Source organism: Leptidea sinapis, chromosome 44, assembly GCF_905404315.1.
Source record: "Leptidea sinapis chromosome 44, ilLepSina1.1, whole genome shotgun sequence".
Lineage (NCBI taxonomy): Eukaryota > Metazoa > Arthropoda > Insecta > Lepidoptera > Pieridae > Leptidea > Leptidea sinapis.
Window position 1 is genome coordinate 7,114,247 of NC_066308.1, and position 23,065 is coordinate 7,137,311.

General features: G+C 40.4%; 1 protein-coding gene across 1 annotated transcript in view; it reads left to right on the plus strand.

Moving 5' to 3' along the window:
* Positions 1-20,304: 20,304 nt before the first annotated feature.
* The window catches only part of LOC126977203 (uncharacterized), a 44,838-nt gene continuing 42,077 nt past the window's right edge, over positions 20,305-23,065 (plus strand). Inside the window, exon 1 of the mRNA XM_050825915.1 lies at positions 20,305-20,610. Coding sequence (XP_050681872.1) covers positions 20,377-20,610 — 234 coding nt within the window. The 5' untranslated portion in view covers positions 20,305-20,376. The remainder of the gene's footprint in view (positions 20,611-23,065) is intronic.

Here is a 23,065-nt window from a genome sequence, read left to right on the forward strand (position 1 = left end):
GAATGGCCTCCGGTCCTCGACACTAACCTATGCGAAACATAGCGGCACTAGGCCGCTACTTCACACCGGTATTCTGTGCGAGTGTGGTAAGCAACCCGGACGAGTCTGGCCCGATTGTGCTGACGTCATAAGACAGCAGCGTGACTCTCCCACTTTCAAAAAGCCCGTAGTCGCCTCTTACGACACCCTTGGACCTGGGACTACCCTATTCTTTTTACGCCCCGGGGAAGCACAGGGCAAAAGGTTTTTTTTAATGTTAAAAGGAACAAGACGAGCAGGACGTTCAGCTAATGTAAATTGATACGCCCTGCCCATTACAATGCAGTGCCGATTAGGATTATTTAAAAACCTAAAAATTCTAGCGGCACTACAGATGTTAAGTCTTATTTGCCCAGTAATTTCACTAACTACGGCTCCCTTCAAACCGAAACACAATAATGCTTACACATTACTGCTTCACGGCAGAAATAGGCGCCGTTATGGTTCCCATAATCTAGCCGGAATCCTGTGGAAAGGAGCCTCCCACTGGTATAAATAATAAACATTGATGGGCAAGAAACCATCGCTCACAGATGTTATGACTATTTAAGAAGACATCTGTGAATCTCTCCTTTACTTGCAGTTAAAATGAAAATTCAACGTTTGAACGTCGTTCAAGTGATTTCCTACCATCAACGGGAGTTGTGTGAGAGAAAAAAATCAGAAAAAAATCTCTAACGGATTCAAATAAAACACCTTTTAAAGAATTAAAATGCGTGTAACTGTGTTTTTAAATTAGATTTTGCGTAAAAGTTACATTTTTATTATTATTTTAGCTATGCCGACGTTTCGTGACCTTTCAAATGTGGTTATTAAAAAGTGTTTTATTGAAATGTGTAACACTCGCGTTAATCAAAGAAGATAGTATCTCTAACGAAGATACAGCAAGATAGAAAAGGGAATCGAATCTATTGTAACTGCAACCGATTTTGATTGACAAGTCATAAACAGTCAGCCACACTTGGCATTAGCTCCTTAGTATTTTTAGGGTTTCGTAGCCAAATGGCAAAAAACCGAACCCCTATAGATTTGTCATGTCTGTCTGTCCGTCCGTCCGTATGTCACAGCCACTTTTTTCCGAAACTATAAGAACTATAGGGGGAGTCCGGGAGAGTTTAGCAGGTGGGAAATAGTGACAATAGCCACTGCTCATAGAATTTTTGTGGAACTGGATATTACGACATTACCCCACTTCTTAGACGCCTCCCATCTCACTCACGCGGCGCCTTTGCTATCGGCTGTTTGATTTAGGAGTTTGAAGTGACGATACAATTTCGTGCTTGGTTTGTATTTTTTTTCAATTTTCGATATTTGATTTCTGCTGCTTACTGTGAATAGACTCCAGCATGTCATTTATTTACACCGTAACTGTAGTTATCCTAGTAACATTTATGGTAGACAGCTTTTACTTAAGTGTCATAGTTTTTTATGAAAATGTACTAAAGTACAGCTTGGCATGGGGTGGGAGACATATTACCCTGCCGTCGGGAGGAGACTTTATCCAGGGTAATCTCTCCCGTACTAATATTTTTTCCTCCTACAACTGAACAGGGAATGATTGATTCGGAGGATTTAAGACAAGAAATTCTGAACTAAGTTTAAGAACCCCAGAAGCAACCAGCTTAGCTAGATCAACCAGATTTAGGTAATAGAAAAAAATGTTTCTGATTTCTTCGAAAACCTCAAAGAAGTTCAAGTTGTCATAATAAATAAAATACTAGATGTAATTCAGCCATTAATGGATGGATGGTAAAAACCCCAGGATGAATTGTTAAGATCTACAATATACCCATTTGGAAGTACAATTATTATGTCGCAAGCCGACATCTTTACAGATGAAGGTTTTTATGCTCTGCAGTCACAGACAGACAAATAAGTAGTAAACTTCAAGAGCTAGATGTTTCTTCAATTGATTTGCCGTCAAGAGCTGCAGAACTACATCCAGATGCGACCTAGATCGAATTACCTTTATCATCTACTGTATAACTTCAGTCAGATTCTTCAACATCAGCATCAGCATTCATAAATGAAATTGCGGCGCCTAGAACCAATTCACCATAAATTTTGACTGAGGAGGAATCGGAGCAAGCAATTGCAATATTCAGACAATCAGCAGAGGTAGCTTCTACATCTCAAGATCTGGATATCCAGAATAGTCAAATGACAACGGTAGATCCTGAGGCAAGACAAAAACCAAAAATATTTTCTACCTAAATTAAATGATTCGTCCATTTCCAAAAGCTGCAGCCAGAAAAAATCTTCGTCCTGGTAAAGACTAAAACTAACTTTTGTGGCAAATATGTCCATGACATTTGCGTTATAGTCTCATTAATTTAATATTAAAGATGTCTACGAGCAGTTTAATTATCCTGATTGCTACAATTAGAAAAGGAAGTGATATAGATTTAATTATGTTGTTTTGAATTTAATTTGTTCTTAATTATGACAGTTATTTTAATTTTTGTTTATTATTTTACCTATTTTTAAGCCCGGGTAAAGGCTCCCTATTTAGGGGGTAAAACCTCCCTACCTAGGCGGGAGATATTAGCCGAATGTCACTTTGGTATAAATCGTTAATTACTCATAAACTCTTAATGATGTATCAAACTTTATTAAGTAAAAATGTAGGTAAATAATGTAGCTTATGATATAACTTATAGAAAATAGCGATTTGTAGAGGTAAACGGAGATTAATGAGTATTTTAGTCGAAGGCGGGTAAACTCTCCCGGACTCCTACTGTTGCAACTTGGTATGTAGATGTATTCTGTGAACTGCATTAAGATTTTCACACAAAAATAGAAAAAATAAATTTTGGGAATTCCCCATACTTAGAACTGAAACTCAGATTTTTTTTCATCAAAGCCATAGATATATCACAATCTATTTTTTTCTAAACTGAAAAGTTTGCGCGAGAGACACTGACAAACCTGTCCCCCCCCCCCCGTAACTTCTAAAATAAGAGAATGATTAAACTAAAAAAAATATATGATGTACATTACCATGGAAACTTCCACCGAGAATTGGTTTGAACGAGTTCTAGTAAGTATTTTTTTTAATATGACATAAATCGTATTATCAATAACTTAATTTAAGAAAAAAACACTATTATTAAAGCATCGATGAAAGATCAACAAACTACGAGCCTAACTTTTAACTTTTATATTCTGTTACTTCCTGCTACGGTACCCTTCATGGGCGAGTCCGACTCGCACTTGGCCGCTTTTTTTGTTTCTTGTGACACATTTCATCATGTTGACTATTCTCGCAAATGTTGTAATACAAAACACATCAGTCATTTTATCAGATGCCTGAAATACTAATCTACAAGACTTATTCATGTTATGATTAGTTTCCTTGACCGATATTGCACTAAACTTGATCTAGAGTCTAGATTTAGTTATGAACTAAAACAATACAAGGCCATCGATTCGGTCAAGCACACTCTATACTTAGAAGTCTAATGAAATGGTTATTTAATAACTTTTGAATGGCTCACCTAAGTTATATTTTATTGTTTTTGAAGACTAGCAGGCATTAGTCTAGAATGATTTTATTTCCCAACAATACATGACCGTGAAATCTAGAAACGTGAATACAATTATCAATAACTTAGATGCTATCAAATATATTTTACGCTGCGATACGGTCTAAGTTCTATAGTTCTAAGTGCGATACGGTATAAAAGAAAAACTCTATTTTAGACGTCATTATTGTTAGGTCACTTCTAAACAAAAACGTGTCTAAGCAAATGTTTAAATTTATTTTTTGTAATTACACGGTTATTGTTTTCGTGTGTATTGTGTATTTGTGTGTGTGTGTGTGAGAGAGAGAGTGAGATAGAGATCATAGACTTACAATATACTAGCGCGTATACAAACAAAGTGTGCAAGAGAGAAGAATCACTAACGTAGATACAACAAGATATAACGTGGATTTATTGTTACTTAAAGAATGTAAGGATATGCGTACATGTTTGTTGTCATGTTTGCGTGTTGACTATAATAGTATTATCTACTGATGAGATATTTTGGGTTCAGTGCTATTAGAATCTAGGGTTTGCAAGTAGTACCTGGAACTTCTTCTTTTTCGTGAAACCCTAGGCATTCGTAGTCATCACGAAGTGACATCTTTTGGGGCAGATGTGATTCGCCCCACAGGCACTTGCCACTTTTCCCTGCTGGCCGACAGCCTGGTACACTCGTTCAATGGAACGCCCACATCAGACTTAATTTGGTCGGTCCATCGCATGGGTGGATGCATGGTCCTTCCTCGCCCTCTGATGCCCTCCACTTTGCTCTGCAAGACAAGGCGCTTGCAGGAGAGACGTGTCCGAAGAACTTAAGAATGCGACTTTGTACTAACACTGAAAGGCGTTGTTTAATGCCAAGTTCTTGGAGAATGGAGACGTTGGTGCGTGCCTAGTACTACCTATGTATCAAAAAAAAAAAAAAATCTAATTCAAGATTTCTATATTTGGTATTAAATACATTTTACAAAATTACTTAAATCTACTTATTAAAGCAATTTACAATTAAGCCTTATATATGTAGGTATCAGAAAACTTATTTCTACAACCCTATCTACGTATTGAGGGATAAAACTTTATTATGCTTAAAAACTAAATACATGAGGTTTGTGGGGGGGAATCCAGGAAACTGGGAAAACCTGGCTATTTGCTATTGATATAACGTAATATTAACCTATCACTTAACCTAACTTAAGACTAATGACTAGAACTTAACAACTAACTTAAAAACTAAGGTAAATAAATACATAGATATGTATACATAGATGTATAATATATAAATATGAGAGGGGTGTGGGGGGGGGGGGATCTTGGGAAAGGGAAGGAGGGAGAGGGAATAGGAGGCCAGTTTTCGCCGTTATTTAATTCTTATAACTAAACCAATTTACAATATATTGGTTTTACATTTATTCAGACCTAGCTAGAACTCTGTGTGCGTGAGTGTGTGTTTGTCTATACGCTAGTGTTCTGTGAGCTCTAACCAGTTGTGATGTGGTAATGCATGTTTATAACGTTTTATGCTGAGGCAGTACTCTGTGAGTGACTTACGACTACAAGTCGACCGGAGGGCGGGGTTTATTCCGTCCTTCAGTCGGCGTAGCCCTCTGTAGAAGTTATGAGATATCTCTTGTATGTGTTGTTCTAGTGTTGGGATGTTATTCTTTACATGAAGTCGTTTAAGATTTGTACGCGGGTGGGTCCGGTAGATGGTTTTAAGGGATCTATTTTGCACAGTTTGTAGTTTACGATAATTGTTTTGATTTGTGTTAATCCATACCGGACTTGCGTATGTCATGACCGGGCGTATGTACGACTGGTATAGTAGACGCTTGTTACTAGTTGAGAGAGTGGAATTCCTATAGAAAATGGGTCTCAACAGGCTCAAGGCAGTAAGTGCCTTAGAGCGGGCGTAATTAATATGAGGCGTGAAGGAAAGTTTCCGGTCGAGGATAAGTCCTAGGTATTTAGCCTGTGACTGCCATTCGACCGGGTGGTTATTAATATGTGGCTTTAAAGAGATATTGAGTTTACGGGAAGTTTTGTATGAGAAAAGAACCGCCTCGGTCTTTGTGTCATTGATTTTAAGCTTCCACTTAGAGAAGTAGTTGCTTACACAATGTAGGGCTGTATTAAGGTGTGAGACTATAGATTTGATGTTCTTACTGCTGCACAGATAAGCTGTGTCATCAGCGTACAGGGCGAGGACCGTGTTCGGAGGTTTTTTTTTTTTTTTTTTTTTTTTTTTTTGAGAGGAGGAAATACTGTTACGTATTTACGCCCCGGAACGGGGCGTAATATGTCGGACTCGAGTGTCCGCGTAAGCGGACACCCCATACCGACTAAAACCTCCTCTGTGCTGTTAGCAGCTCTGGCTTTCACAGCGAAGTAGGACGTGGGCCGTGGAGGCCGCAAAGACTACGCAACAACAGTCGCGGGGCGTCTCCTAAGGAGACTCGAACCTCAGACCGGCTGTGTGCTTGTGGGAAGGAGAGAGAATGAACATGAAGATGAAATGAAGATGGAAGATGAAAAGGTGATAAGAGCACACTCGCCGGCGAGTGTGGTGATGTTTTGTGTAATGTATGTAAGTGTGTATGTATGTGTTTATGATTGCAAGTATGTGTGTTTGTATGTATGTACGTAGTGTAAATGTTTGTGTGCATGTATGTTTGTGTTTGTGTCTGTTTGTTGAGTGTGTTTGTGTTTGTGTAAGTGGTGTATGTCAGTCCGTCAGTCAGTCCGTGTGTGAGTGAGTGTAGTGAAGCGATTACAGGACGAGGACTAACGTCTCGTCGGGTATCAAAACAATGTGTGGTGTATCTAGGGTGCGGGCCGCTGGCCATCGTCCGAGTGACGAGTGCCAGTGGTTTGCGGTGGTTGACCGCGCCTACGCCTGCGAAGGCGGTGTGTGCGTGTCTGTGTCGGTGTTTGTGTGGGTGTCGCGTTGTCTTATTGGGTTGAGACTATGGTGAAGGGGGGTGTACCCGCATGCCTTCCTAACCAAGATGTTGGGATGGTTAGGCGCCTTGTCAAAGAAGCGTCGCGAGATCTCTTTAAAGTGTTGAGCTATTGTCGGAAGCTCTAGGTCGCGGTGAAGGTCAACGTTTCGGATGAACCACGGGGCTCCGGTTGCCATGCGCGTGAATTTATTTTGCACTACTTGCAAACGACGTAAGTAGCTCGGTCGGGTGTGCGCGAAAACGACGCTTGCGTATGACAGTATGGGCCGTACGATGGTTTTGTACATCGTCACTTTGTGTTTGAGCGGAAGTTTGCTTCGCCCACACACAAGTGGATAAAGGCGACTGAGGACAAATCGGGCTCTATTGCATACCGTATCAATATGTTTCTTGAAGTTCATATTGCTGTTGAACGTGACTCCTAAGTATTTGTAATCCTTCACCCACGGTATGGGTGTTTCATACAGTTTAATAACGTCAGTCGGTTGTTTTTTAGCGCGGATGCTATTCGCGTTACCGAAGAGTACCGCTGCACTCTTGGTGGGGTTCACTTCAATCCGCCATTTTCTGAACCAGTTGCCTAGTTCATCGACGGCGGCTTGAAGCACTTTAATGTTCTTGCTCAAGGTTGAGCGGTTGGAGCCGAAGTAGAGTGCCGTGTCGTCAGCGTACTGAGCGAGCTGGACACTCGGAAACTTGGGAATGTCGCTCGTGAAGAGCGAGAAAAGAGTGGGAGAGAGGACCGAGCCCTGTGGCACGCCAGACCTGATGGGTCTGGGTGAGGATAGGGTGCCCTCTACTCGATATCGGAAGGAGCGATCGGTAAGGTAGGCTCGAATGATGCGCACGAGCCTGTCTGGCACTCCCAGTTGATACAGCTTGAATACTAAGCCGTTGTGCCATACCTTGTCGAAGGCCTTCGCGACATCGAAAAACACGGCTGCCGTGGTAGCGTGAAATTGACGCCGTATGAGAATGTACTCGGTGAGTCGGTGAGCCTGCTGGGGACACGAGTGAGCGGTTCTGAATCCGAACTGTATGTCGGGTATCAGGTTAAGCTCCGCGATGTAATGATTAAGACGCGCGAGAATTAATCTTTCGTAAAGTTTCCCGATCGAGTTAATTAAACTAATAGGCCTATAGCTACTCGGATTAGCTTTAGGTTTATTGGGTTTTGGGATACCGATAACAATGGAATCCTTCCATTGTTCGGGGAACGCGCTATTAGACAATAGAATATTAAAAATGGTAACCAATAAAGTAATAAGGGTCGAGGGTAGGATTTTAAGAACCCTATTGTTTATAGTGTCGGGCCCCGGGGCCTTCTTGGAGTGAAGCTCCTTAATGATTAGTTTCACCTCTTCGTAAGAGGTGGGTTTTATTACGTCGCCTGAAGGGCTCAGAGCGGAGCGACGTTCAACTTCACGATCAACTTCGTCAACGTGTGTCGGGTCGGCTGCTGCATTTGGAGAGCACTGACTCTCGAGACTATCGGCGAGGCATTCAGCCTTCTCATCGTCATCGAGCGCCGGCTGCAGTCCCGGTCTGTCCAAAGGAGGCATGACAGTGGGCGGCTCCTGTTTGAACGCGCGAGGCAGCTTCCAGAAAGCCACATGTGATGGCTTAAGGTTGCCGAGCAAGCGGTCCCAACGTTCGCCGCGGAGTTCCGCGATACGTTCCCGTACCACCCGCTGTAGGTAGCGGAGGTGGCGCCTATTCTCGACCGACGGATACCTGTCGTAGAGTCTAGTGGCTCTGTGCTTCTGTGTGAGTAAGTTCCTGACCTCTGGAGGCAGGTTTAGGCGATGCGGTTGCATCGTCGGAACCTGCCTGGAGCAGGCCTTGATCCTACTCTGTATGTGTGACGTCACATGAGAGATAGCACTGTGAGCCGTGTCGACCGAGTCGATGACGTCCGGTATACGGTCAAGGTCGTCGGACTTGATAGACTCGAGATCCTTTTCCAGCCGTTGCCAGTCGATCACTGTTTTCGTCGGTGGTTGAAAGTTAACCGGTGGGCCTAGATTTAGGACGACGGGCCGGTGGTCTGACTCTAATTCGTGAAGAACCTCGATTGAATTTACATTGAGCGTTACGTTTTTAAGTAACGCAACGTCTAGAATGTCGGGTCGGTGCGCGACGTTATCCGGATAACGTGTTGGTTCGTCGGGTGCTATTACTGAAAAGTTCCGCGTGTCTGTGAGAGAGTTTAATAAAATTCCGTTTCTATTTGTGGCTCTACTGTTCCAGCTGGAGTGTTTGGCGTTAAGATCGCCGCCCACTATGACTGCGGCCCCGTGGCCGAGTAATGCTTCTATATCTGTGTCTAATATTTGTTTGTTCGGCGGAAGATAAGCTGAAATAACAGTGATCGGCTGGTGATTCGCCATACTGACCCGGATGGCAGAGGCCTCGATGTTAGTGAGGACCGGAGGATCTATAGGTATACAGTGTAGAGACCTTTTAAAATAAATGAGGGTGCCGCCCATACGGGTGGTGCGATCATTCCTAACTAAGTTATAATTAGCGATACGCGGATCGCGTATACGTGGTTTTAAAAATGTCTCTTGCACTAAGAATAGGTCTAATTGATGTTCGTGAGCGAACTCCTTCACCAAGTCTAGTTGAGGCTTAAGGCCTTGGGCGTTAAAATACGCTATACGGAGCGTATGTGGTTTGACCCGTCCGCTTACGTTATTAGGCATCGCGAATGTTGTTTTTATACTTTAGCCCTATTTCGGTGAGGGCACGGAATATTTTGCCGTTGTCTGCCATAACTTGCAGGAGCGACGGCGGGTCTTCCCGGACAGCATCGAGCCTGCTGGCCAGGGCTGTTATTTCGTCAATGTCGAACATCTCTGACAGTTCGAACATGAAAGCAAAGGTGCTGCCGCCTTTGCTACCTGTTGCCGCGGACGCGGGCGCCGGGGGCCTCGGTCGCGGGACCGACGCCGCCGGGCGGGACGCTAGCGGAGGCCGGAGGGGCGCGGGGGCCGCGAGAGTGGCCTCTGTGGCAGCGTTGGCAGCCGGAGGAGACCTCGCCCAGGCGTTTACCTTTGGAGGCGGCGCAGGTTTGAAGGTTGGAGTGAACTCCACCTTCTCTGCTCTGCCTTGCGGCTGGCGGCGCCCTGGGTGACGCTTGTGTTTGGGTGCCTTGGGACACCCGCGATAGCTCGCGGGGTGCCCCTTCTCCCCGCACAAGACGCAGGCCGGGGGCTCCGCGCATTGCGCTGGTCGAGGGCACTCTGGCGTGCCGTGTTTCCCGAGGCACTTCACACACCTCGGGGTGTGTTCGCAATTTCGTGCCGAGTGCCCGTATAATTGGCATCTGTGGCACTGACCGGGCCCCCCGCGGTTGCGAGGAGCTTCGGTACGGATGCCCTGAAGGGAACAAACCGATTTTATATTGAATATTTCCTTTCCCTCTTGCGTGAGGTCGAGGACTACGAGAACCATGTTAAATGGTTGTTTATTGTTGGTTCCGCGCATACGGTGCACCTCGTGTGCGGGGTAACCCTGCTCTTTGAGGTCCGACAGAATGTCGGCCTCGTCTAATTCTTTGGGGACGTTTCTAATAACGACCCTCAGACGCTTCTCCTCGGGCAGGGCGTACGTGTGGAAACCCACACTCAGCTCTCTAAGAAGAGATGTCAGGGCGCGGTGGTCCGCTACCTCCCTGGTCTCTAATTTGATTAGAGATTGGTACGCCCTCGCCTGGAAGGAGAGCGTCTTCGGGATCCTGTTTTTGACGGTTAACCATCGGCCTCGGTCCCCTATAAAAATAGGAGGCGGGCGCTTGGTCGGAGGCGGTACGCGGGCTTTAGCGGGCGCGGGCGCGGACGCGGGAGCGGAGCCAGTCGTGGCCGCGGCTTTCTTCGCGGGTGTGATATCCAGAGAAGGCGATTCACGACCGCGCTTCTTCTTGCGACTGACGGTGATGAAGCCGTCAGCATCCGACGCGACACTCTCCGCTCTCGACGGTAGAGCGGTTTCCGGCCGGGCCGGTGAAGCACTGGAAGCCTGAGGGGCTACCGTGCGGTCAGGACTGACCGCGGGGACCTTAGGGGTCGCCTGCGCGTCAAAGTACGCCTGAAGGACAGGCGGACGGGCTGATCGGGTGATCACTTTCCTCGGTTTGACCGAGGCCACGGAACTTGCGTCGGACGCATTACCTAACTCCATTTCGGATTCCCCGTCGGAACTCGAAACGTCAGTTGTCGATTTGTATTTTTTGGATTTCGCTTTAATAGCGGCATCCACTGTCTCATTTATAGATTCCTTCATTAACGGAGCGATCTTCTCCGTGAATAATCTATCTAAGAGAGCGCTGAAGAAGCCCTCGTCGGGAACCATTGGTGAAGCCATGGTTGTTATTATAAGTTAAGCGGGTGACAACCCCCGCTGCCCGAGTCAGGCAGAGGGGGAATATAATGATAAAGTGGACAACTATACTTTTGTTGTACACTTGCACATTAATAAAATACTATTAATAATAATGAAATATACAAAAATTAAAAGAAATTAATAATAATAATTAAGCCTAAGACTTAGCTTTGCTGGATGTGGACTGGCTGGGCCGGAACCCCGATGTACGCTGTGCAGGCCCCCACGGAGAAGACACACACGGCACGATCTGCAACACTCACAACATACACGATTAGCGTGCAGAATCACGAAACACAGCACAGGTGCTAACTAACACGATCGTAAAACCGGGTAATTAACACTTATAATCACTAAGCTACGTTCCGCGAAGGAACGTAACAGGTGCGAGACTCAAAGAGTCCCGAACAATAGCGCGCGATAACAATAGCTAGCCCAGGTGGCCTGAGCAGATAGTGCGATAACGCAGGTAATAAAATATTCGAAGGAGGACAGATAACGCGGCACGTGTGCTCGCGTTGCCTGCCTGAATCGAACTACGTGTTCGGAGGTTTTGGGTGTCTCTCATATAGAGTAAAAATGCCCTCGGTGAGATGATGGAGCCCTGTGGAACACCTGCTACTACTGGATGTGGGGAGGATAAACTATTTTTGACTCTAACTCTAAGAAATCTATTCGTAAGGAATGATTTTATTATTCTACAATATTCAAAGGGGACTTGTGCTTCGAATAATTTGTGAACTAAGGCATCATGCCAGACGGTATCGAAGGCTTTCTCAAGGTCGAGTAGAACCATACCAGTCTGGTGTCTGAAGTTAAATTGGTGTGTTATATGTTCGACTACGCGCGCCAGTTGGTGAGTAGTCGCGTGTGACCTTCGGAAACCGAATTGTTCGTCAGGTAGGTTTGATTCTATAAGTGAGTTTATTCTATTATTAATTAAAATTTCTAATATTTTACTTTGTGTGCAAAGTAAACTAATTGGTCTGTAGTTCGCGGGGGAGGTGGGATCTTTTCCCGGTTTGTGAATCGCGGTGATTACTGCTATTTTCCAGGACGAGGGAAAATAGGTAAGACGAAGGCACGCATTAAATATATTAACTAAGGTGTCTATTGCTTTTGAAGGGAGGTGTTTTAGAAGTATGTTCTGTATGTCGTCGTGCCCGGGGGCTTTTCGCGGTTTACAGGTTTTTAAAATTAATTTTACTTCGCGAGGTACAACTGGCGTAGGTGCGGTCGGTCCGTTTATTTTGTAAAGGTGGTCTAGAGACCGCGACACCTCGCGTTCGGTGTCGGGGTCGCTCAGATCCACGGTGAGTCTATGCTGTCGCTCGAAGTGTGTACCTAGGGCCTCGGCCTTTTCAGCGTCCGACCGGGCGGGGCCCGAGGGGGTGCTGAAACAGGGTAGAGGGGTGTGTACGTTTTTGAGGCGTCTCGCGAACTGCCAGAGGGAATTGTCGCGGGTGTCAAGCGATTCGAGCTTTTTGTTCCATTCGTTGGAAGTGAGAGATTTTATTTTAAAAGATATTTGGTTTTGAAGTGAGTTAATAATCGTGTTAAACCGACGCGTATGGAGTCTCTGTGCGTGAGGTTGGTATTGGTTTTTTAGTTTGATAAGTCTTGTTATGTCGTGTGGAAGTTTGTTTGTTTGTTTCGGTGTGAACGTCGGGATGTTCGCGTTACGGGCTTTGATTATAGCGTCAGTCAGTGTTTGTATGGCGTTGTCCACTAATTCGGGTCGGTGTAATTTTAAGGAGCCGGGGGAGGGGAGGGCTTCGTTAATCTGTTTTTTATAAGTGTCCCATTTAGCATTACCGTATTTAAAAATAGGTCGCGAGATGCGCAGGATGAGGCTATTAATTTCGAAAATAATGGGACAGTGGTCCGAGATAACGTCGTAAGTCAGTGGGTCTGTAACGTTTGTGATATTTTTGGCAAGGGTGAGTTGTAATTTAGCGGCAGAGTGCCTAGGGTTGGAGGGGAGGTGGGTCACTTTGTCCGGAATTAAAATATTATATTCGTGACCTGCAAAGTGATTAAAAAGACGCGATCCATTGGAATTTGCTCGATTGCAATCCCAGTGTCTATGGCGGGCGTTAAAATCTCCGGAACAGATGACGGTGTTGCCGAGAGAGAGAGCTTTTGCGATGGCTGTCGTGATTCTACTGTCTTGCTTAGGGCAATAAAAGTTAACTATTGTGATGGGTGTCTGTCCGCGGTGAGACTCTAATTTAATTGCAATTATATCGCATATATCATGCTCCACCGGTGCTACCTATGTATCATTGTTTTTGGTTTCATTTGAGTTTAATAGTTTTATTATTTGTCTGATACCAGTGATTGGTTTTGTTATGCTCGCTTAAGTGGCATTGCTTGTGGAGATGTCGTGGGGCGAGTCGTTACCTTCCCCTGTACATACATCCGAGGGTCACTCTCGTCCACGCGCGTCGCGTGTGGTGATTGGTCGATTCAATCACTGGCGATATCTTTTGTGTTGGTTATAATTATAAAATTTAAATTGATTAGAATATATATTATATTTATAACTAGCTGACCCGGCAAACGTTGTTTTGCCATATTAATTATTTTTAGAGTTTCTTGGACATTGCAACAGTACTTAATTTTTTTTAAACAAAAGAGTTTTTGTGAAATAGACGTAGCCTCAGTTACTCCTTATTACATCAGCAACCTGCCAATAAACTTCCCGTCAAAATCGGTCCAGCCATTTCAGAGATTAGCCGGAACAAACAGACAGACAGACAAAGATGGTAAATAATGTTATTTTGGTGTATGTACCGTATATATATTCATATAAATGTAGTAAAAAAAAAAAAAAAAAAAAAACGTTTATTTACATATTACAAAAAGATACTCCAATTTTATTTATATGTAAAGATGTATAGATATAGATGAGTATCGATAACTTTTGATTTGATTTCTTAAGTTAAGACAAAATGGGTGTGCATCTACTGCAGTTGTTACTCTTTTGAGGTTTTATATGTATATATTTTCTCACTTCCTTTCCTTTTTTTGGTTTCTTGTCTCTTCTTCTTATTAAATCACAACCCCAGTGAGGTGTTTTTTACCAGTGGGAGGCTCCTTTGCACAGCATGCCGGCTAGATTATGGGTACCACAACGGCGCCTATTTCTGCTGTGAAGCAATTATGTGTAAGCATTATTGTGTTTCGCTCTGAAGGGCGCCGTAGCTAGTGAAATTACTGAGCAATTGAGACTTAACATTTTATGTCTCATGGCGACGAGCGCAATTGTAGTGCCACTCAGGATTACTGTTTTTTTCAAGAATCCTTAGCGACACTGTATAATGGGCAGGGCGTATCAATTACCATCAGCTGAACGTCCGTCGAAAGTCTCATTCGTTATTTTAATAAAAAAAAATTTTGTTTTTTAAATAAATAAGTATAGTAATAATTTGTCTGGTCACTTCAACAGAAAATACAGTAAATATTCAGTCGAGACGCGCTCTAACTTCATCAACTCCGCTGAATTCCCCATTCATAAAATTTAATTTTCCGCTCTTCATAACCAGTTGTTTTGTTTGAAGCTCTCGTTCGATATTGCAATGTCATATCTTTTATTTTTTTAATTTCTGCTTTATTTGATTGTATGAGCTAGAAAGGTTACTGTTAAGGTAAAAGCAAGGGTTTATATTTAGACTGTTAACCAGCTGCTTTCAATGTAATATGATTTCGTAGTCAATTTCAAAATCAATTTAAATTCAAATATTTTTATTCAAAACTAGCTAAACCGGCAGACTTCGTACTGCTTCAATTAATACATAAAAGACCTAAACTTTTGTATATGAAATAAACTTAAAACAAACAAAAGAAATATTTTTTTTATTAAAACAAATAAAAAAAATCGGTATGAATGAAATTTTATTATTATTTACTAACAAAACGGAGTTTTCCTGAAATACTGGCTATTTATAAGGTTTCATTTTGATATTAACAGACACACACATGATACAGTCTGTTAACTTTTCAAATTTAAAGCTTTCTTATAAACTATATTTTATGCTTTTTTTTTGTTGTGCGGTTAGGTTAAGAAATTTTTATTTTTGACAAAATTTAATATTTATCTATCTACATATTGTAGTTTGTTGTCAAATATTATTATTTGCGTTCTGAAATTTGATTTGTGACAAAACTTAAGATTTATCAATTTACATAAAAAGATATAAAAATTCTGATTAGTTATTCATTTTAAACTATTATTTTAACTTGATTTCTGAAGGACCGCGACGGGGGACGAAATACCGATGAAAAATCAATATCGTTGTTTTTATTTAATTCCGAGCATTTTCATATTTATTCAGCTTTTAAACCTTCCTGGACTTCCACAAATAATTCAAGACCAAAATTAGCAATTCATTTTTACATATATAGATAGGATTTAAAATCTCTTATTGAATGTCAAAAAGTACCCATTCGAAATAGTGTGCCTTAGACATGAGAAGAACGGGCGCTAGAAATTCAGCGGACCTTTTTTTTCATAAAGATATGGTTACAATATAATATCGTACAATAAACATTTATAATTAAATAGCCTGAGTGTGTTCGTTCGAACTAGGCGCCACGTAGACAGATTGATGTACTATTAGTGTCAATTGCCAATGTGTCAAGAGTTTCTCGCCACCTCCGCAGTTCCGCCGCGACCACGATTCATGCAATTGGATCGAAATATCGGCATCAAATTAATAAAATATATATTGTGAGTACCCGTCATAATAATTACAATCATTATGAAAATCATTTTAAATGTTATAATAACTTTTATCTCACAATCGTTTTATAACAATTCCTTTAAATTTCGTAACACATTTGTATTGTACATTTTCTGGGATCATATTATAAAAGCATATACATCGCCAAATAAAAGACTTACTTAGCCGACCTAACCGAGTAGTAGGCATAACAAGTTGATGTTTGTTCTTCATATTAACATTATGACTGTCGCAGTGTCTAGCAAATTCCTTAATGTGCTTATTAACAGTATAGAACATTATTAAGAATATATTGAGATGCAACAGTCAAAATGTTTATTTCTTTGGATTCTTCTCTTAATAATGCTTTATGTCGATATTCATGATTAAATAGAATCTAGATCTTAAGTCCCCCGTTAATCGATTCAGAATTACATATCAATAATTATGTTTATTTCAATTTCCAAATCCATCAATCCGGGTAGGCATATTTGACATATGGAGGACAGCTGAATTATAACTAGATTTAAAGACAACATCTATTACCATCAGCTAAACGTCATGCTCGTCTAGTCCCTTATTTTCATAAAGGACTCTAGTCCTAGTTATGAAAATAAGGGACTCTCAAGAGGACAACTGGAGTCAAAAATGTCGATCTTATAATCTTATAGCTGACCCGGCAAACGTTGTTTTGCCATATAAAGTATAATTCACGCGATAGTTTTATAAGTAATAAAATATTGCCTATATTATAGCCTGTACATCATTTTGTTCTATTGTCAATAGTTTTTGCAGCGCACGCAAAAATAGGTTTTCGATTTTACACCTTGTGTTACAAAATAGCAATTTTATTACGAATTCCTTTGAAAACATAGCCTATAGCCTTCCTCGATAAATGGACTACCCAACACTGAAAGAATCATTCAAATCGGACCAGTAGTACCAGAGATTAGCGCGTTCAAACAAACAAACAAACAAACACTGCAGCTTTATAATATTAGTATAGATTTTGGGGCGTTAGGGAAAATTATTTGAATAGAGTGAATTTTTACGATGCGCGCACACACCAGTTGGCACAACGGCGCCTATTTCTGTCGTGAAGCAGTAATGTGTTACCATTACTGTTTTTTGGTCTGAAGGGTGCCGTAGCTAGTGAAATTACTGGGCAAATGAGACTTAATATCTAATGTCTCAAGGTGACGAGCGCAATTGTAGTGCCGCTCAGAATTTTTGGGCTTTTCAAGAATCCTGAGCGGCACTGCATTGTAATGGGCAGGGCGTATCAATTACCATCATCTGAACGTCCTGATCGTCTCGTCCCGTATTTTAATAAAAAAAAAACCGTCACGCAAATTCGACACCCTGACGTTAGCTGGTCAGCTAGACCATTTGTATCATACTTTAGCTACTTGGTAAAGAGGCTTGGGACATATATATGAGGTCACTACAAGAGGTCTACTGAACGACAACCAATGGACGGTAATTAAATTAAATTCCAATTTATACAAGTTTTTAACCGACTTCAAAAAAGGAGGAGGTTCTCAACTTGTCGGTATAATAATGATATTTAATAACACGTTATATAACAAAATTATGCGGTTATAATATTTTCAGAGGTTGAATTTAATAATTTGTTTATTACAATATTGTTCTTTCTACAAACGTAAAACAGCACGAGGAATAATTTTTGTTAAGGATTTTTAATTTTGTTATGCCAAATAAGAATATCTTTTTGTCGTACATAAGTACACACACACACTTTATATTTCATATTTATAAAATTATAAAATTGACTGAAATATGATATTCTTTCGCTAGTTTCTCCAGACAAAACGCATAAAAGGCATTAATTTTCTCAATATTAATTCCTTTAGAATTCATTTTGATGCGATTTCCTATATTAGATACTACTACCGCTTCGGAAACAAATGGCGCTTTGAGACAGAAGAAGCGTCGCATGAAACTCTCCCAGCATTCTTTTAAAATAATCGTAATCTAGTCCCAGGCTGTTCGTTCACTTAGATATTCAACTGTGGAGTAGTAGGATTTATGACAGAGCCATTTTTTAACAAAACATTTAAATTTATTTATAGATAATGTCTGAACAGTGGCTGGGACTTTATTATAAAAGTGTATACATTTACCCTTAATGCTATTATGTATCTTATGAAGCCTTTAGACAGATTTCATAGACGATCCTGTAACCGTAATTAAATCTTATTCAAGAGCCCACTCAGAATTTATTTTCATCATAATTTGTTTTGAAATATTCTCGACACAAATAAGTTTTTATGTGCCAGCGTTGAGACTGTCTGAGTTATTATCTGCTAATTTAATTACAGCTTCAATACAATTAATTATGACTCTAACAAAAAAGTAATAAAAAAATACAGATTAGTTTATGTAGGCTTTTTTTTATGAAAATAAGGGACAAGACGAGCGGGACGTTCAGCTGATGGTAATTGATACGCCCTGCCCATTACAATGCAGTGGCGCTCAGGATTCTTTAACAACCCAAAAAGTTCTGAATAGCACAACAACTGGCACTCACCTTGAGACATAAGATGTTAAGTCTCATTTGCCCAGTAATTTCACTAGCTACGGCGCCCTTCAGACCGAAACTCAGTAATGCTTACACATTACTGCTTCACGGCAGAAAAATGGCGGCTGAATGCTTAACAGAAATGAAACCCTTTCCATTTGAAAGCTTTTGGGGTTTAATCATAGAAATAAATTATGTCTTCTACCGCATTTATCACGGGGAGAGTTGCGAAGGGTTGTTTGACCAGATTCCTGCCACCGAATTCCACCTTCCTACGACACGCCACAAATTATGATATAATCCCCACCATCTGGATTTTGGCGTTCTTCCACTACGCGGTTTTCGAGGAATTCCACGTACAGCCAAGCTGTGGAATGAGCTTCTATGTGCGGTGTGCCCAGGTCTTTTACCAAAATCGAAAACCGCAGTTTTGGTCCGAAACAAAAGAACGTCGAACTTTGAATTAAATCCTATTACCAAAGTACTTCGGATCCGAATAGTGCGGACGGATTTCGAAACGAAAAAGTAAATGAGAAGTGAATTTGGGAATAAGGTAAACGAAAAACAAAATGTCTAATCGTGAACTTCGTATCCATCTTAGGATTCGAAACACTTTCATTACAGGAAAATGTACGATCCGTCAACCGAAACTACGTATTTCGATTTTGGTAATAGGTCTCCAGGTCGATACGACATGAGTAACTTCAAAATAAAAAAATGTGTATGTACGTATGTACGCAATTCTTCTTCTTCACGTGCCTCTCCGACGAGCGAAGGTTGGCAGTCAGCTTTGTAGTTTTAACTTTTTGTTCTTCGCGAGGCGAAATAGTTCTGCCGCACTCGCGATTTCTGTCCCCTCTCGGATGTTGCGCAGCCAACACCTTTTTCTGCGACCTACGCCTCTTCTTTTGGCAACTTTTCCCATCATGATGAGTTGTAGGATTTCGTACCTCTCCTGCCTAAGCACGTGACCCAAATATGCGACTTTCCTCACCTCATGGTTTGCATGAGTTTGCGTTTTTTATTGACGCGGTGCAGATCTTCCACATTCGTGAGCTTGTGAGTCCAAGTGTAATCAAATATAATTAAAGTGTTCAATACAATAAGCGAGATTTCTTAAACTTGTTTAAAAATTGAAATTATATGTTTATTTATTTAATTCTCATCCATTGGTTGTGGTTCAGTAGCCATATTATCAGTTACAAGAGACTTGGTAGCTGAAGTATGATACAAATGGTCAGACCAGCTAACATCAGGGTGTCGACTTTGCGTGACGGTGTGCGCGCGCATCGTTAATTTTCAGTCTGATATTTTTACACACTTTTATACACTTCAAAAATTAAACATTATAGTAGTTTATTAATAAATATAATATTAAAAAAGTAAAAATAAACGTCAGACAATATAATACCGAATTTCCTCAAGAAAAAAGATTGCTTACGATTTTTAATGTAAAAATATAAATACTTATAAATTTCATGATAAGTTCTACATAATGTTGTAATACTGCAATATGTTTGTCTACCGTGTGTTTGGAGTGAATGGAGAGGTTGTGATTGGAGAGAAGCCTCCTGGTTTTCTGTGCGACTAGAAGGGAATAAATAAATAAAAAAATATCCCAAATTCGTTCTCTGCACCCTCGAGAACCTCGGATTGGATATCCATATTGTTGACATCATAATTTGGCGCGTCGGTCAAAATAATAGTTTTATAAATAATAGCTGGCAACGGCGCCTATATAGTCTCGATTTTCCGTTTCATCGAGTTTTAAATCACAACGATTCTAAAGAAGTTTCACTTGAACATATTTCGTACCTTTCATTTCATCATTAAAACATTTTTGTTGGAGAAAATTTATTGAAGTAGGCGTTACTTTGCGGAAATCCATAATAATACAAATATTTTGAGTTTTCTATAGTGTTATTTCCGCCATTTTTTGTCTTTTAAACGAGAATCTCGTGCCAAATAATTATGGATTTAAATTATCAAAACTTTCGTGAGACAAAAACATTTGGATACTTTTTGTCGGAGCAAAAATATCTAGCCATAAACAAAGTGTAATTTAAAAGCAATCAATGACAGCGTTCAAAAAACGAACATCGACAATCACACTCTGATCGAAATTGTTAGTCAAGTCTCGGCGCGCGTGGAAGCGCTTTTTGCAATTATTTTTTATTTATTTACAAAAAAACATAGTAAACATGTCAGATTCCGATATGACTTTAAGTGATGATGTTGACGTTGGTATAATATTAATGACACTGCGAAAACCCACGGAGATAAAGAAAGTTATCGATACCATTCCGAAGCCGGATAGGGCTGTTCCGAAAAATGGCCTTCCACTTTGGTATAAGCTTGGTTTGGAAAGCAAGTTGCCAGTACCCAAAATGCCCAAGGGCAAAATTGTGTTTTCACGTGGGAGAATCGGTGAAGACGTAAGTAATTACATACGTACATACTTTTAAAAGCAGATCTTGTTCTTAGAACTGAGTATTGAAGTATTTTACGTAAGTTTATTTCTTTGACCCTCCCAAATCACCATGACTCGCGACTGTGTGAGTGTTATTGAAATTTTTGTTTTTAATCAAACTAAAAAAAACAAATATTGAATTAGGCGTTACTTTGCGGAAATCCATAATTATACAAATGATTTAAGTTTTATTTAGTGTTAATTCCGCCAATATTTGTTTTTAAAACAATTCGACACGTGTTTCGCCTCTACATGAGGCATCCTCAGGACGTGTTGTCTCGCCAAAATCTGGCACGAGACTCTATCTCAGTCTGAATCAGAATCAAATGTCAGAATTAACACTAAAGAAAACTTAAATCATATTGTATAATTAAACTTAAATTAGTTTGCTTACAAAAAAGATTAATCTCTGGCATCTTTCAAATTTTGTAGCTTATATATGCTTTGAATTTAAAATACATAACACTTACTGTAGATATGTGATCCCACTGTCTGTACTAATTCTAGTAGTATTATTTTTACAAAGTTTTACTTCGCATTTTAATTTAAATTATTAGTAAACTTTAACGGAACTTGTGGCACGTCAAAGTCATACATTGTTCGAGACTGGCTCGAGTACGCCCACTTTGTGACAACGCCTGCGGTATCTAGTTGATGCGCAGCGGACACCAATCCTTAATCTAAGTTATTATATGTATATCAATATTGATTTATTTGGAATTAACAACAGCGATTCAATTTTCAAATTGTTGTTTCCATTAGTAGGTATACATGTATATATATAAGCAAGCAGGTCTTGCGAAAGAGAATTTAATCTGGCCTACTTGTTTATTTATTCAGTAATCCAATTTAAGCGGGACCAAGTTATGTGCAAAGGTTTTTTTTTATGATTCATAAGATTCATATTATCTAACATTAATCCCTTAGATTAACTATTGGTCTCCGCTGCGCTCCAACTATAAGATACTGCAGGCGTAGTCGCAAAGTGCGGCAACTAATACTACGACCAAGTGGGCGTACTCGAGCCAGTCTCGAACAATGTGTGACGTTGTTCTGTTAAACTTTGCTAATAATTGAAACTAAAATGCCGACTTAATAAAAACTTAAGACTTTGTAAAAATAATACTACAAGAAATAAGAAAGACACTGGGATCGCTTATTATCATCAGTAAGTATTTTATTAATTACAATGTAAAATAAGACGAAACGTATGATAGAAAATTTGAAAGATGCCATTGAGTGTCAAGATGCCACGCACACAAGCATTTATTTTTATTATAAAAATAAGGGACTAGACGAGCAGGAGAGCGTCCTGCTGATGGTAATTGATACGACCTGCCCATTTCAATGCAGTGCCGCTCAGGATTCTTGAAAAACCCAAAAATTCTAAGCGGCACTACAATTGCGCTCGTCACAATTACAATCTAATAGTTGCCATAATAATATTGTTCTTAGGTAGTGCGGTATCTAGTTGGAGCCCAGCGAAGACCAATCCTTAATCTTATCTATCCCAACACAATGATATATATTTTTCTTCCATTTGCCTTCCTATCCAATGTCTGATAGGAAGCCATTATACTTAAAGCGTTTTGTGCACACTCACCAGTGGAAGGCTCCTTTGCACAGGAAGCCGGCTAGATTATGGGTACCACAACAGCGCCTATTTCTGCCGTGAAGCAGTAATGTGTAAATATTACTGTGTTTCGGTCTGAAGGGTGCCGTAGCTAGTGAAATTACTGGGCAAATGAGACTTAACATATTATGTCTCAAGGTTACGAGCGTAATTGTAGTGCCGCTCAGAATTTTTGGGCTTTACAAGAATCCTGAGCGGCACTGCATTGTAATGAGTAGGGCGTATCAATTACCATTAGCTGAACTTCCTGCTCGTCTCGTCCCTTATTGGATCAAAAAATGTTAGTATATTAAGTAGGTACATTTATATATATTTTGACAAATCGTCAAATTGAATCATTTTAATATCCTGAATGTCTGTGTGTATACGGTATTTAAATTCTTTAATACCTATTTTTTAGAACCTATTATTATTCACTATCGATTACTTATTCAGATGTTTTTCAATTTCAAGTTAATTTATTTAGAAATCCGAACTACTATCATACCATTAATGACAGAAAATATATCCCTTTATATCACAGTAAACCTTTCAACAGAATATTAGAGCTAAGTAATGAGATATTGTCTTTTGAAAGCTCAGGAAATTCACCGCTTTCTACTTGAAGGCTTTTAGAACGGCGTTGTGACTTCCGTTGAAACCTCGCTCGCAGCCTTAAGGTAAACTAATAGAGGCTAATACACAATTGTTTCTGCTTACATATACCTTCAGAACCTTGATTTTCTACTAATCACTACATATTTTAAAACAACGGACTACGCTGCGTCTGTCTGTCTGTCCAAATAAT